The sequence below is a fragment of the Lithobates pipiens genome, unplaced genomic scaffold, assembly GCF_037356315.1.
Source record: "Lithobates pipiens isolate NorthernLeopardFrog02 unplaced genomic scaffold, aLitPip1_a1.2 Scaffold_13, whole genome shotgun sequence".
Classification (NCBI taxonomy): domain Eukaryota; kingdom Metazoa; phylum Chordata; class Amphibia; order Anura; family Ranidae; genus Lithobates; species Lithobates pipiens.
Genome location: NW_027507718.1, coordinates 24,197,380 through 24,214,645, shown reverse-complemented (window position 1 = coordinate 24,214,645; position 17,266 = coordinate 24,197,380). Strand labels below are relative to the sequence as shown.

The 17,266-nt window shown below is 39.4% G+C and overlaps 1 protein-coding gene across 8 annotated transcripts in view; it reads right to left on the bottom strand.

The window, feature by feature from the left end:
• Positions 1 to 273: 273 nt before the first annotated feature.
• Positions 274 to 17,266, bottom strand: part of NMRK1 (nicotinamide riboside kinase 1) — a 34,662-nt gene continuing 17,669 nt past the window's right edge. For all 8 annotated transcript variants that reach the window (XM_077474919.1, XM_077474917.1, XM_077474920.1 and 5 more), the window contains 7 exons: positions 12,848 to 12,938; positions 11,236 to 11,284; positions 8,761 to 8,926; positions 7,448 to 7,519; positions 4,186 to 4,292; positions 3,235 to 3,303; positions 274 to 1,380 (listed from right to left, as the gene is read on the bottom strand). In XM_077474919.1, the coding sequence (XP_077331045.1) occupies positions 1,361 to 1,380; positions 3,235 to 3,303; positions 4,186 to 4,292; positions 7,448 to 7,519; positions 8,761 to 8,926; positions 11,236 to 11,284; positions 12,848 to 12,938 (574 nt within the window). In that variant the 3' untranslated portion in view covers positions 274 to 1,360. The remainder of the gene's footprint in view (positions 1,381 to 3,234; positions 3,304 to 4,185; positions 4,293 to 7,447; positions 7,520 to 8,760; positions 8,927 to 11,235; positions 11,285 to 12,847; positions 12,939 to 17,266) is intronic.

The following is a 17,266-nucleotide window of genomic DNA, read 5'->3' as shown; positions in this document are numbered from 1 at the left end:
CCCGCTGAGCAAGCGGATATCCATGGGGCGGATCAGCACTGATCTGCCCCGTGTGAAAGGACCCTAACACATTTGAACAATAGGAGCTGCAAGATCAGACGCTGAAGGCCTCCTGGAATTGCAGTTATACACGATTATACTGGCAATTGTGGCAGCATTGTGACCTGTGCTCCAAATACATGTTGTATTTGCAATACCTGGTAATGCATGTATTGTATGCTATGAGATAATGAAATATATTTGGTTTAAGACACTTTAATAAAGAAAATTGGCTAGTATTTTAATAAAGTGGATTTAATAAATTAAAAATATGACATATTATAATTATCATAAATGTCTTCCATGTTAGTGTTTTAGGCCTCATGCATACTGGACATTTTTTGCAGCTGCTTCTAGGGGCACCAGGCATTTTTTTTCCCCCTGCCTCTAAACTCCCCTGTATGTTAGCCTATGTGTTCATGCACACATAGGCTTTTATCAGCTTTTGGTGGCAGGGGCTTTTAGAGGCAGGTAAAAAAACAAAAAAAACAAAGCTAGTGCGTTCAGGAGTAACAGAGTTTTTGCAAAAAAATAAATAAAACGCATCTAAACACGTCTAGCTTAGTACTTGACCATTCATTCATTTCAATGACCAGAATAAATTATTATTCTGGCCAACTAAATGGATAAACAACTAAGCTCTTGATGTTTGTAAATGTGCCTAAAAGCTAGTAAAAGCTTGAGAATCCACTCATAACATGGCGTTACTTTTGTGAGTGGAAACGGCGCAAATCGCGGGACGCCCTTGCGAGCCCCGCTATTTTGAATGGCACCAAATCACTGCGCGATTTTGCCTCAATTATCGCCCAATGAATCGTGGTAAAAACATGGTACAAATGCACAAACAGAATCGCAGGATGCCTGACGCCCAAAAGAAGAACCTCTTTTGGGCATACCGTGATTCTGTTTGCGTGTTTTTACCACGATTAGTCGGGCGACAATCGCACCTCAATTTGGTCCATTCAAAATAGCGTGGATCACAAGGGTATCCCGCTATTTGCAGCGTTTCTAAATCTTGGACAGAATTGCGGCGATTCTGCCCACAAAACGGAACGTTATGATGTGAATGGAGCCTGAGCACTTTTATCATTTTTATTTTTTGCAAAAACACTGCTGCCAGGAGGAAAGGCTTCTAGGTGAATTTGCAAAATGTCCTGTGTGCACTAGGCCTTAATGTCATACAAAAATATCACACTGGTAAATAACTAGTACTAGTTTATATTTTATATTATTGTTTCTCACTTATGTAACCTAGTCTCACTTGCAAGTTTAAGATAGAATGTGTGCCGTTGTTCAAATTTTCATCTTCCATCTCTTTTTATTAAGCTGCAAGTTGCTGAGCTGCAACAAAAATACAATAAATATGAAATAAATTATTTAACAAAAGTAACAATGACATGTCTGTGAATATACAGTATTTCAATTGAAGCTGGGTGTCAGACCGACTTCTGTGATGTCAGAAGAAGACTGACCTCAGCCCGCTCTCTGCTGAAAATGGGAGAAGTACAGCCAGACGTGCTTTGGCTATACTTCTCCTTTAACATTATCAGGTGAAAGTAAAAGAAAATCCCACATCTTTTGGTTGTCCCCAGAAGAGTAAAAGAGGAGAAATCACCCAATACGGACACTAGTTCTGGTGAGCTCAGGGGCCCAATGGATGCCCTTAAAGCATGAATAACAGTACAGTGCCTGTGCGGAGTAATTTGCCCCCCTGTAACACCTGAAATACCTGGCTGTTCCTGCCTGGCTATACCCTCCCCCCGTTAACTGACCATGGTATATCATGGCTGCTGAGCCCTGACACTGTGGTCAGTTTACGCGCCTCCGTGATCCACAGCCCTGCTCTCTGCTCTCCTGTGTCTATGTCCTCCTCCCCCCTCCCTGCCAGCTCCATCCACTACGATCATACCATCCCCTCTGCTATATAATGCTATATGTCCATGTGCCTGTGTTATATAAAAAAAAATGCAGATTATACTGTATATCAGAGCGGCTCCTGGCTCTCACATGACTTAGGGGCTCTCTCTGGCTGACCTCAGTGGCAGTGCTCGGCCCCGCCCACTAAAGCTGTCAGGTGGGCAGAAGAGAGAGCAGAGGGGTCATAGATGGCAAACAAAATTCACCTTACGCTATACAAAATTAAAAAAAAAAGTTTCATCTATAGTTCTACCGCAATAACAAAATGTTCTGTGATACAAGAAGGTCAATGTAAAATTCACACTTCATTTCCAGTGGTCCACTTGGTAATAAAATAGAAACATTTGGATTGTACCCTAGTAAATCCAGACCTATTAAAAACAGTAGCAGAAATAACGAGCATGCTGCTGAACTAGCAAAACTGGGGACCAATGGAAGTAGCTAAAGAAAATGAGTCAGTGAGGAAAAGCAGATAAAACAAGGAAGGAAACAGCATGTTGAAATGTGCTGTTTTTACCAGTGAAGCTCTGATACAGTGGGGTTTGTTCAATAGACCAGAGACTTGACTAATGTGAAAGTATAACTAAAGGCAAAACTTTTTTTTTTATTTTAGTTTTGGACAGAGTGGAGAGGGATGAGATCACCTGTCAGTTTGTATTGCTGCATGTGCCCCTGTTAAGGAGATTCACCCTCTCTATCTGTCCCGTTTACCATTATAATTGAAAATAAAAGAAAATCCCAAATTTTGGGTTGTCCCCAGAAAAGTAATAGAGGGGAAATCTAGTTCTAGTGACCTGGGGTCCCCAAGTGATCCTCTTAATTTGCAGGGATTTCCCCTTACTTCCAGCTTGGCTATGGGACAGAAAGTGATTGGAAATGAGACACCAGATGGTGAAAAAAATCTGACAGGGGTTATAACCCTCCCTTGCTCTATTCATAATGAAAAAAAAAAAAGATTTGCCTATAGTTCTACTTGAATATACAAAGCACAGTGACCAGTAATAATCAGATTTCAGTTTGCTGTGGTCAGATCCGAACCAGTAAAAATATAAGCAAGTATGTTAGCAGAAGTTGCAGGCGTCCAGGGATATTCTGTGTATATTTTATATATATATATATATATATATATATATATATATATATATATATATATATATATATATATATATATATATATATATATATATATATATATATGAAGTGACTGAATCATCCCAAAATAACCACCAAAACACAAAAAAGTTAAAAAAGAGGAACGTGTTTACAATATTGACTCACCAGCTCGTTTTATATCATTATAAACGAAACATAGAATCTCTTCTTGAGGCTTGGTACCATCTATAAAAACTAATACAAAAACATACAATAAAAGAGTAGAATAAATGATGCTACTAAATCTAAGACTCAAAACGTGAAACGTGAGAAAATGACACTCAGATTCAGTAGTATGTTACGGCTTATTATCAATGTTGGTTCTGTTTTTTGGGGGTTTTTTTGCTGCAGAGTTATTAAAATGTGTATTTACGTAGCTTTTAATGCCTCTCTGAATAGATAGAGCTATTGCTCTCAAAATAAAGTAAACCGATTCTGGAAGCGAACTACACAGTCCAGCCAGTGGTCTGCAAAGGGAGGAAGTATTCTAGCACAAAGGAAACAAAAGATTTAAACTGTATATAAAGCCAAAACTTTTTTTTATTTAGCTGTAGATTAGAGAGTGGTTAAAACCGGTTTCAGGTTTTTATTTCCCTACACTTCCTGTCTCATATACTATATACATCAGGAAGTGAGAAGAAATCTCCCCAAAAGACTGGAATATCCCATCTGGCTTTCTATCTATTCTATTGTTTTTGATTTTACCTCACTTGGTTCTAGTAGCAGCCCAGGTCCTGGTTACTATGATAAATAGAGAAGGTGCATCTCCCTAGGACAGTGATGGCGAACCTTGGCACCCCAGATGTTTTGGAAATACATTTCTCATGATGCTCAGCTACACTGCAGAGTGCATAAGCATCATGGGAAATGTAGCTCCAAAACATCTAGGGTGCCAGGGTTCACCATCACTGCTCTAGGACATAGACAGACATAAAAGCCTGAATGGAGATTTAGCACACACTATCCACAACACACCTAAAAAAAATAATTTGGCATTGCATGTACTTTAAAAAAAACATTTTTATACATGGGGGATTGATATTGTACAAACGTTCTCTTAAAACAGCTACTATGTACCTATATCCCTTTGAACTTTGTCCATTTCTTTCTTGTGCTTTAAGTACATAGGCCACACATAACCATCAAAATATCCTGGAGGATCTGGAGGCTGATAAACCCGTGAACTGTGTAAGGAACAGTTTGTGTGTTATTTTTACAAAAGAGGAAAGCGATGGCAAAAATGTAATAAATTGGTGAGAAAAACAAACTTTTGCCAGTTAGAACATAAACAAAGACATCCAACACTTGGCCATTTTTACCAACCGCCTTTAAAAAGACATTGCCATCATGGTCATATAGGGTAAAGTAGTGGCAAAGGCCCTCCAAGAGTTATGACCTGCTACTCAGTGAGAGTGCTCAGCCCTAGCAACCAATCTCCAGACCCGAGCACTGTGAAATGACTAAGGAAGTGACATTGCTGCTACTCCAAGTCGAGGTCATTATAAAGGGGTTGGAGGGGTCCCTTTGCAGGGACACTGTCACTTTGCCCTGCATGAGCAAGGAGAAAGTGGGGGAGATTTACTAAAACGGGTGCACTCAGAATCTGGTGCAGCTGTGCATGTTAGCCAATCAGCTTCTAACTTCAACTTGTCCAATTAAGCTTTGGAAATAAAACCTTGAAGTTGATTGGCCTCTATGCAGAGTTGCACCAGATTTTGCACTGTCCAGCTTTAGTAAATAACTCCCTCTCTTTAAGATTCTGTCACTGCAGGGATACACAGGAAAAAATAGTTTCCTATGTGTCCCATTCAAACTGCTTAGCGCTTACTGTTAAGGAGTGTGCTGCTTTAAAATGCAGACATGCTGCATTTCATCACAACACACCAGCCCAAATTGCACTGAAATGTCAGGCAGCGCATCGCACCACCCAACACTGCAGTGTATGAAGTGTAAATTTTGTTTAAAAAAAAAAAAAAAGGAAGAGGTGTAGTGCACTGTCACCTACTGGCTTCTTATATCTTGCAGTGATTCCAGCAGTTATATTACAATCTTGACAGGTGGAACCTTTATATATTTTCCCTCCACTAGATGTCACCCTGATGCGCTATTAAAGTGGTTGTATACCCAAATTTTTAACTTTTACCTACAGGAAAGCCTATAATAAGGCTTACCTGTAGGTAAAAAAAATATCTCCTAAACCTGTACGGTTTAGGAGATATTCCCCTCGGTATGTGCCGCTGACTGCAGCGGCGCATGCGCACAAGGGGATTCTCGGCCTGAAAATCCGTCAGTGGCCGGCCGGGAAGAAATCTCCCGCACGCATGCGCGGGAGTGACGATATTGCGGCTCCGGCCACTCACAGCGCCGGAGCCGCGATACCCGGAAGAAACGCAGAGGGAGCATGTCAGCTCCCTTGGCGTGGATCGGGCCAGATGTCGGGGCCTCGTTCTAAGGTAAGTATTTCATAATGAGCTAGTATGCGGTGCATACTAGCTCATTATGCATTTTGCTTTGCAGGTTTAAAAAAAAAAAAAAAAATTGCGGGTTTACTACCGCTTTAAGTGATCAGGTTTTAATACATCTTCTGGAGAAGTGTTTTTGGAAAATATTTTTGAAGTTTTAGGTCCATTTTATAATTGGCCTATTGAAGTGTAAACTGGGTTCTGAGTCTTGGGCTGCCTGTTCCAAATCATCAATATTGGGTAAATAGCATATACTGTAGATATTCTGCAGAGGACCTATGCGCCAATAATATTTGAAATAGTTTTTTTAATATGCTAGTCACATATGATTGATACTTTTGCAGCCTCTGTAACAGCGTTTGCTGTTTAGAATGATCGCATAAGATTATGGCACTTGATTGTGTGCAGGCAACTTGGCTGGTCGAGACTCAGAACAAGGCTCGGTTAATTCCATAATGTATTTAAGATGGTTACGCAGTGCGCCGCCCGTGCCCCAGGACAATGTAATTTGTGATGAAACGCGTAGGGTGGAGCGACGTGCTGATGTCACCATCTCCTGGACGAGTTTGTTTGGTTGTATGCCGGCCGACACACCAAACTTAAGGTGTTTCTTTTACTCATTGCTGTGAGTGTTACTTTTTACATTTAATAAAACCACCAAGGATTTTATACTACGTGGAGCTTTTGATCTCTTTTTGGTGCCTATTATCCAACTTACTGAGTGATACCAGAAGTGTGGAGAAGCCCGGAGAGGAGGAGAAAGGCCCCGGCTGGGTTTTAAGCCATAGGCATACATCGACCCCCTATAAGTGGTCTACAGGAGCTGGTAAGCAGTTTCTACAGCTGGTTGTGGATACACTGCGGTTTTTGGTGATGGACACTGCTATTTTAGAGACTGATTCATTATCACATTGCTTGCGGATAATGCCACACAGATGAATATAATCCATATAGATTCATTTATGGACTTTACATTTATTATATAGCTTGATTCTCATTTTTTTCTTTTTCTATATTACGATGAAGAGAAGAAGCCTGTGGGAGTGGAGAACCAGGTGAGTAAAACTGCTTTACACCCAGTCCCCTAGAAGTAAACCCCACTGCAAAGGAAGATTTGTTCTTTCTTTAAATCGCTTCCTACTCAGGGCCCATTCACACCAGCCACTGTGTTTTAATGGTGCAGTCCAGCAGAATTCACTGCACTGTTCCATTTTTTCTTTAAAGTGGGGTACCCCCTAAAAAAAAAAAATTAAAAGTCAGCAGCTACAAATACTGCAGCTGCTGGCTTTTAATAATCGGACACTTACCTGTCCCGGGTTCCAGCGATGCGGGGGAACGAAGCCCCCCCCTCGCTCCCCGCTCCGCTCGCGGCGCCGTCATGCATACTGTGGGCACCCGGCTGTGGCTTCACAGCCGGGCACCCACTGCGCATGCGCGAGCGGCGCAGGGCGCCGTGATACGCCGTACAGTCACCTGGGACACGTGACAGGTCCCAGGTGAATGTGCGGCGCGAGGGGAAGTGATGTCACCAGCCCGGGCAATGAAGAAGGCAGACTACGAGGGACCCCCTAGCAACCGGTATTTAGAGGTGAGTAAAAAATTTTTTTTTTGCCAATTATTTTTTTTGGATTTTTTTTAAGATTTTTAAGTGGTTTTATTTTTTGGGGGGCAACTCCACTTTAACAAACCTTTACCTTGTTAAATGGTGGGACAGTGCTGGATTAACCACCCATTGCGGTCCCACCACATCTGCTGTGAATCGGCCCTTAAACTATAGCCAGGTATTTAGCATAGAGCAGCGTTCTTCTTTGTGCAACTACTTTAATGTAAACTTTGGCAGAAACATAATTATATGTAACTACTTATGTTCCACATACCTCCTTCGCCTTTTACATTCTTCAAAGGGAACAGTTAGAAAATATCTTCTATCAAATACATTGTCCAAAGGCCTGTAAGATACACTCCATTATTGTATATACATAATCAACAAAGAAATGATGTACCTATTTCTAAATGCAACATCTATCCTATAGCAATGCTTAAAAAATGTAGTCAAATAAAGTTAAAATGTATTTAAACTTTAACACTAATTGTATCTTTTGCCCCCTTTTGGTGTATTAAATATACCAGAAATGGTGTGAGCTGATAACAGCCCAGAGGTAGAAAGCACAGGAAGGTATCAGTTAGCTCTGTTCCCTACTATCTTTGTGAACCACAAGACACCTCCCTCTGTTATGGAGATGAGGGGGAGGTGGTGTTGTAGTCCCAAAACACCCCCTTTCTTAGGCTAGCAATGCTGCTTTGGGAGTCACCCGGGGACAGGAAATGACAAGTTTATCAAGTTAATATAAAAAAAGAACAGTCTGAATAAAGAAAATTAATGTAGCCACATCTAAAGACAGGTAAGCTGCAATACTATACTTTGCTCTTGGGTTTAGATACTCTTTAAGTATTAAGAAAAAATCTAAAAGGCATAAAAAAATCATATTTACTTTTTTTTTGTATAGATCTTTGTATCTTAATATCAGTTGTACACAATAAGCCTTATTCAATAAAACATCATTTTTTTATGTGCTAATTATTAAAGAACAAAAAAAAAATATTGCAGATGGTGCCTGCGTTAGTTTTCTTTAGTTGGTTTGGTGATCTTTCCAGTAAAAACGTTCCTCCCCTAAGGTGGCAGCGCCCACTCACTGTACTGCATTTATAGAGGAACAATGATGTCACCCAGGACAGGACTACAGAACACCCACTTTCCTCAGCTCCATACCATGCACTTTTTTTCATCCCTGTGACACTGCAAAAAGAATCTCAGAAAGGTTCCATCCTACATCTGCATTTACTAAAAATAAGATTTGCTACTGCCTTTGTTACCATTGGAGACATTTCTTATCATGCCCCCTGTCACCAAAACCAGAGGTGAAGGGAAACCTCAGTGGAGATATAAAAGAAAACAAAAATAGAAGTTCTAGCCTTTTCACAATGTCCAAATCTAACAAAAAAAAAAAAAGTTTTGTCTAAAGTTGGCTTGTTAACTGGTATAACATTCTTCTTTTAACTAAAAAATACGCAGTGCTTGTTTACGCGCCTGTGTGTACAGGCACATTGTAAACAATGGCTGCATTTTAGATCAATAAATGTATTGGGCTTTTTCAAGCTGCAGTGTGCAGGAGGCCTATTTCATACTTACTCATAGTGATACAGGAGGAAACCTTCAACTACTAAAAAGTGCACAGTGTTTTCGCATCTTTCTTGCACTATATTTAATTTATCTTCTGAGGAGGCACATTTGTTATGCTGAGATATCCATGACTGAACAGCTGACATCATTTTTTCCATTTCCAAGGCCTCAAGTTCTAGAAGACATATATATATATATACACATTAACGAGCCAATGATTGTATACAAAGACATACAATAAATCTATACTTGAATAAAAGATCAAACATTTATCAATAATACGTTCTTGGAACAGAGTGTTAAAACTGCCACTGAAAACAACCCATTAAATATTAAATGCATACCCATACGGCACTGCTCCAAATCTCTACCCCCCTATATTGATGGACCATTCGGGTGCTGGCTCCTTGCTGCTCATCTGTTTAAAAAAGCAATATTGAAAGATAAGAGATCCACTTCACTGTGAATTCATCTTGGTGCTTTATTTCATAGTCCATAAGAAGGCTGCATGCATATTGTCTCCACCCGAAAAAACACATTCCCATTATGCGTTTCACCCCCCCCAACAGGCTTGCTTACAAGGACAGAGTAGGACTATGAAGTATAAACCAAGAAGAATTTACAGCGGAGTGCGACTCTTATTATTCAATAACCCACTAAACATCTCTTAGTCACTTTTTATGGGATCTATCCTTTGAATTGGGACTACTTGGGTATATGATACTGCTATTTTTTAAAGGCAATTTATTACAGCTGCACACAGGTAATTAAAGTTCACAATATAGTTTCTCTGAAATGTCTATATTGAGATGACAATTTGAGCAAAATATGTATAGTAGAAATAATGGCAACACCTTATCATAGAATGAGACATTTAAGGAATGCGATGACCTGAAAGATGCATTCACATTAAAGTAAGTGAAATAAATCCTCCTACGTAAGTTGTATTTGTTTATCTGCAGTCTTCTCTTATCTACATCTGTTCAAAGTGCTGAATATTTAAAGCTTGTCAGAGAGTTCAGAATAAAGGGGGTGGAGAGCTGAAGTTACACTCTGCAGAGCACAGTGATGAGAGCTCTGGCAGCTGATTGGAGGAAAGGGACACGCCCCCCCTCCACACAGCACAAAGGAATAAAGCTGAGGCTGTCAATCGGCTATAGATTCCTCCAGTCACCTAATTTATCTCTGTGTCAGGAAAACTTATCAGAAATTATTCATGCCAATATCAGAGGAATGAGGCAGCAGACAGAAATGACACTTAGTGCTTGCTCTTAATTAAAGTGTTTTTAAAGTCACTATGTGACTTTACATGTATCCCCTCTGAAGTATGCTGCCATTAACGATAGTGTATGTGTTCTTTTAAATGAAAAGGCTAAATACCCTCACACCGCAGCTGTGTAGTCACCTGATCCCCCTCCGCTCATCTTCCTTGATTTACGGAGAGAACCGGGAAGGGTTGAGATTCCCCTTTGCCGGTCAGCACAGGGGAATCACGTGACTGCACAGCGTCAGTATGGGAAAAGGTATTTAGCCTTTTCATTTAAAAAAGAAAAATACATACACTGTTAATGGCAGCGTACTCTGGAGGGGATACAAGTATATTTGCTGCATATTGCAGCTGAATAACGGCAGGAATTTGGGCTGCTCGCCTGCTGCCAGGGAGTGAGGGGGAGAGACTCTCACAGCAAAGCAGCGGGCTGACAGAGGCATGAAAACTGACCACAGTAATTATGGCTTAGCAGCCATGATTACCGTGGTCAGCACACACAGGGGGACACAGGAACAGGCAGGATAAACCAGGTATATTAAATGACAGGAAGGGAAAAATTACACAGTACAAGCACTGTGCTATGGATCATGCCTTAAAGGAACATTTTTTTTCTTAGGGTTACAACCACTTTAGGACACCAAACTATAGAGGGATACGCTTTATTCATATTTCATGTCTGAGGTTTACAGCCATTTTAAGCTTTGACATTTCTCTCCATTCTGTATTAATACACTATTAGACACTTTTTCACGTAACTATATACCTTAGGGACTGACTTAGGCTAGGGTTACATGGGTAATTTGTGGTAACCACCTCATCTGCAACGCACGGATATCAATGTGCTGCTATTGAGAAGCATATCAATGTAATCCCATGCTTACTGTGGGAAGCTTAACATTTATAACTTTTTTTCCTTCTAATTTCACCTTACAGCAAACTAAAGGAAGAAATCACTAAAATTTCATCCCTTCCCATCATCCCAAACCAATCCTTAGATTGGGCCACAACTTCTTGACTACTGCTTTATTCATGTGCAAAATGAAGAGAGGACAGCACTGTATCCTTTCTACAGTCATCCTTGACTGTAAAAAATCCTCTTGATGGAGAGAAATACAAACACTTTGGCAGGTAAAACAGCTCCCTTATAATGTTTTGATTTGTGCATTGCCTCTAAGTAGCTCTGCCCTAATAATAAGGTGCTATTAAGTGCTTACCATCATATCGCTTGAATCCTCTTTCATTTGTTGCAACTTCTGCATCAGGCTGCATAAAAAGAATATCCCAATAATTGGCATTTCATTGTTTCTTGAAACAAAGGCAGAAACCATATCATATTTGTGTAACAAATACAGGTACAGGTACACACACGGGCCACAAGTCAGGATACAACAGCCAGTTTAAGGGCGAAAAAAATGACCGACATTCTGCCTGTGTGTCGATCTGTCCAACAAAAGCCGGCTTCTGTCAGATGTGCATGCTGGAAAACTAGCAGCCGTTTGACTTACGATCAGCGCTCTCAGCCAATGGTGTCCTCCTGTCAGAACACAACAGTTTAGCGGGGGGAGATTGCTAAACTAACCTCGACCGGAGCTGACAGTTTTATTTTTTCATTCAACCCGTGGGATTGAACAAAAACTAATAGTGTGTACCTGGCTTTAGGCTATACATTATTTTTAAAAAACTGTTTCTGAATGTTGTTTCGATGCTCAAGAACTTCATATCAGTTGCACCAATCAGATCCTGGCAGCCTAATAACCAGGCATTTGTAGTTTTTAAAATCTAGTGGTGGCTCATTCCTAGTCCAGTTATAGCTATGCTAAGTCTAAAATGACCAGTCTCTTATGATGCCTAAATACTAGCCTGCTGCATATTGAAATGTTGTTCTATGGTCAAAATGCAAAATCCAGTATTAATTTCCACATTGTATTTCAATTATTTCTAGCCTTCTCCTATAATGCCCTGTACACACGGTCGGACTTGTGTTGCATTGTCTTGCGTTGTGTTGCACACACACACACTCACACAAAGTTGTCGGAAAATCTGATCGTTCAGAATGAGGTGACGTAAAACACGTACGATGGGACTATAAAGAGGGTAGTAGCCAATAGGTTTCGTCTTATAAATTATTCTGAGCATGTGTGCCACTTTGTGCGTCGGAATTGTCTACACACGATCGGAATTTAAGCGATTGGATTTTGTTGTCGGAAAATTTTAGATCCAGATCTCAAACTTTGTGTGTCGGAAATTCTGACAGAAAAAGTCAGATGAAGCCCACACACAAATCAGAATTTCCGACAACATAATTTGATCGCACATTTTTCCGTCGGAAAGTCCGACCGTGTGTACAGGCCATTATTCTGAATGATCTTGACGTTTTTAAACTTTGTGATTATCCTAATACATTTACTTGAATTCTATGACAGGTATTCACTATGTCCTTTGAGTAGTCACTGCTGTGTCACATATTTCACAGTGTGCCTTCTGAATTACAGAGGTGCTGAGAGGAGTTTCAGGGGGTGGAGTCAGTACAGGAATCACTGCTTGCAGGTAGCAAGGTACCATGGGATATGTAGTCCATCTAAATTGAACGTGAACAGCAGAGGAGAAGCTAAAAAGCATACAGGGAATGCAGGAAGTTGTGGAAAGAGATGGTCAGCAGACAGGCAGAACTCACAACTTGAAAGTATATTGGATTGCGCAATATAACTATTGTTTGTATTATTATCATACAACTGATTTTATAAAATGAAAGTTTATTTGTTGAACATAATACCCCTTTATTATTTCAAAAACACATTCAGTATATCACATCAATCACAGGAATACCTTGAAGTAGTCATCCTGGCTGATTTTGCTGCAGTTAGAAAGGTCTTTCAGAAGTTCATTGGCAAGTGTTGTTTTTCCGCCATTTGTCACTCTGTATAAAAAATTCAACGGCATTTGTTGGCCAGTAATAACAATATATCATACTGTATACTATAAGTGCTCAATGCCAGACAAATGTCAGCAAATAGAATGGAACTGGTTCTATCTATATTACTTACAAACAAATGCACTGCTACAGAACGTTCCATAATTTACTAGTAGCATCTTTTTATTGTAAAAAGAGCTAAATAAATAAAACATAGTGGATTCAAATGGCTTTTCAAAAAAAAATAAAAAATAACCCAGTAAGTATAATGTAGCAAAGAACTGGAGAACAATATTCCTTTGTGTGTATCATAAAGGTTTATATACCTTTCATTTATACTGTACATAATTTGAAATACATTGTTGAAAAGTATTTCAAAAGTACCCATAGTCAAATGATACCTATCATATGATAATGGAAATTTTGACAGGATGAGGTGAAGACAGGTTTGCCTACAAGGTCAAATCTGATCCAGGTAAACTAAACTGTGTACAGTAGCACAATGCACTGTATTGAGGATGGTCTAATAAATGGGTATCGCCATGTCCAGTGGCAATTCCTGTGTGCAGTAGTAATGTTAAGAGATGACATCACAAAGGCCTTTAAATAGATCACAGGGGTGTTGATTTACTAAAACAGGGGAGTTCACAATCTGGGTCAGCTCTGCATTTTTTTTTTAATTGACCAAGCTAAAGTAAGAAGCTGATTGGCTACCATGCAGAGCTGCACCAGATTTTGAATGCTCCAGTTTTAATAAATCAACCCAGTGTGTCGTTAGGGCCACATTAAACTGGGACCAGAACCAGAATCCCCAACTGGTGGTCAGTTGGGGATCAAGTCTCTTGTCATGACCTCTTCTCCCTTCAGATCACTAACAGAATCAGGCCCCTTTCAGACCTATGGATCCGTTTTTACTCCTCCGCTTGCTCAGCGGGAGATCGCTCCGTTGATCCCCGCTGAGTCGGCGGATGACAAGTCCACCTCTGCACTCTGTGCAGGGACGGACCTGTCAGAGCTCCGCTCTCCCCTACGGGGGGATTGGATGATTACGGACCGCCTGTCTGCTTTCATCCGATCTGATAGACAGATGAAAAATAGAGTTTACATCCGTCTGGATTTTGCGGAGCGGATCGGAAGTCATCGGTGACATAAAGATCTTTAGTCGATATTTTTTCATTGTGAAAATTCTTTAAGGTAGGCTTTTTTATAGTTGAGATTTTTTGTTTTTTGATCTTATTGATTTTATATACATATACCTTCTGACCTAGATGGATTATTAGATCTTCCCAAACATCCTATCCCTTTCTATGATGCTGTTTAATGGTCCTGCCTTGCTTTTCCACAGTTTTTAATGATCATTGATCTTTTTAAGGTTGGTACCAGATCAGAGAATGCATTCTGTTTGTTAGCACACAGTCCTATATTAAACTATGTATTCAATTTATTTGTGTTTTTTACATGTATTTACTTTGTATAATTGTTTTGATATACATATTTTTTATTGTAGTGATCAGTCCACACCCACAGTGTTCATTGCAAAAGAATCTCCTGAGGAAGCCTTAACAGGCGAAACATGTAGAGATAACAATTTACACATATAGTGGTATCTGTTACTGATCAATTTATCCTTGTTTATGGATTTTTTTAATTGAATAAAATTTATATTTTTCTATATACATTTCTCCTTTTGTATATGTATACGGTTAAAAAGTCCCAACAAAAATGGATTTTCTGTGTTTTTCTACTTTAAGAGGGATGTGGCGCTTTCAAATTGAGTTTTTCCTTTAGACTTGGTCTATAACTACACTTCTCCTTTGTGATACCTCTGCAAGTAGTGCTAGTATCAGGATGACATACTGTATGTGCCTGATGCTGTGCTTCCAGGAGTTGTGCAATGGGATTCAATAGAACTGGATAGATCAAAAAGGAGGGGAATATAAATTAACGTATAAAAGCATAATCATGAATGAGTGTATATTCAATACAATTCAAATAACTGGTACGATTCATAAAAATGTATATCCATAATTACAACTGGATCGATGTCTATGTTGTGCTGTCCTAACAGGTTTAGAAATCAGTACCTTATTTACATTATAGCAACAAATGTGTGACTAATTACATTATTTCAGTTTCTATTTCTAATCTACACTTGAAACATGAAAATTAATATATGCTAAACTGCTGTTCCACAATACAAATAATGGATAGATCATAGTAGGTGACCTAAATTTGTAATTGACACCAGAGGCATATGAATAGCACAGGGCCTAAGTAGTTGACTGAATTAAACTGATCATCTTTTGTGTTGGGCTTTCAAAGTGATTAGGTGGCAATGCTACAGTGGTCAATGCAATGTCAATATATTTTAATTTTTTTCTATTTTCCAGGCAGAGGCCATCTTTATGGCTTCCAACTTCCTCATGCAACATTTAGGCACAAATCGGCCTATTTCAAGTGGAACTTCACTCTCTCAATCAACATTGACTATTTTTAATCCTTATAAATGCTGCAATTAGTAAATAGATAGGAAGATAGATTATGAATATACAGTATGGATGATGGCCACGAGTGCCACTTGATTAATAGAAGGTAGATTATATTTACTTGTTTTAAACTTTTTATTTTGATTTCCTCAGTTACTTCCTGGTTTCTGGCCTGGGCAATTGATGTCATACATCCCAGGAGTCTTCAGGAGGGGAGGAAAGGAGGAGGGGGTTTTCTCAGTGAAGCACACCCTCCTCCTGCATGCATGCATGCTAAGGGCAGATGGATTACAGGAAGTAAATGTTACATGAATTATCTGCCCTTACGCAAGATGGCCCCAACCAGAAATGCTAGGAGCGTGTGTTTCAAAGTGATTTCTCAGCAAAATAAAGCATGGAGACATGGAGGGATGGGGGAGTTTGCTTTGAATATTAAAAAAAGAATTAAATAGCATTTTCAGTTTGTCGTTCTCAAATGCAGTGCAGTTCCACTTTAAGCGTTTACCTAAACTGTGCTCACAATACATTTTCTATTTGCTGGATAACCATTGTGAGAACTGGTCAGTCTTTCCCTACTTTTCACCAAGAAGAGGTAAGAAAGTAGTAACCACGCATGTGTTGCTTTTTCCCTCTTTGGGCAAATAGTGATCAGTGGCAAGTCATGACAGAACTGAGAATGGGTAGATATTGCCCTATCTGTAGTGTTAAAGGAAGAGGAAGATATCAGTGATATTAAACATTTTATTTGACGTTTAAAGGAATTGCAGATGTTCTTGCCCTTATCTTATACTTCCCAACTGATTTAAGAACCAGCTTGCAAATTAATTGTAGCTTTAACTGTAACACTTTTGGACAGAGGAAATTGCCCCTACTGGGCCCATGGACAGACGTAAAGGCCTACCCACTCTAAACAAAGTCAAAAAGCAAAAAAACACAGCCAACTCATCAACATTCTTATAACAACTGTAACAATATCCTCCAGTATCAGCACCATAATAATTTGCCCTGCCAGCCACACCATAATGTGCCCCAGTATCAAAACCATAATATTATACCACACCATTCACACTATAATAACGTGTCCAATCACTATAATAATATCTTCTGCCAGCAGCAACATAGTACCATATTCCTGCATTATAATAAATTCCCTACCATGAGCACTATAATAATGTCCCCCCGACACCAACATGATCATAAATATTATTTACCGTCTACACTGAAATGATGCCATTGCTCCTCATTGTCAGCACCAAAATAAAATCTCTCACCACTTGCACCATAATTATTTACCCTGAATCCTAATACTTCCCACAATCCATACCAGAAAAATGTTTTCCACCACTAGAACCATAATAAATCTCTTCGACCATTGTAGTAATATCTTTCAGCATCAGCCCTATAATAGCTCACCAGTACCATTACAATAATATCCCCCTGCATCAGTGCAATAAATACAACCCACAACTTCATAATATACCTAGATAGTATAACAATAGTTGCACCATTAGCCTTATAATAACTCAACGCAAAAGCAACTTGAAGCAGCTAAAACCAGCCTAAATTAACTATTTTCGTAACTGAAAGGCAAAGCTAAAAAAAAACTCAAAAGCACCTGAACATATACTGCACTTAACTCACTTTAGGGTCTAATACCTGTGTACAGAAGCTATAATAATCATTCACCCCAACAGCACAGTAATATCCTCCACTACCAGATTCATAATTGCTATTTCCACTTCTTCAGCTTTGGCACCCTAATTAAATCGGCATCTTAATACTATCCCTTGCTACCAGCAGTTCAGTATTTCTCTCCACCATAATAATATACTCCAGAGTAAGGCTGTG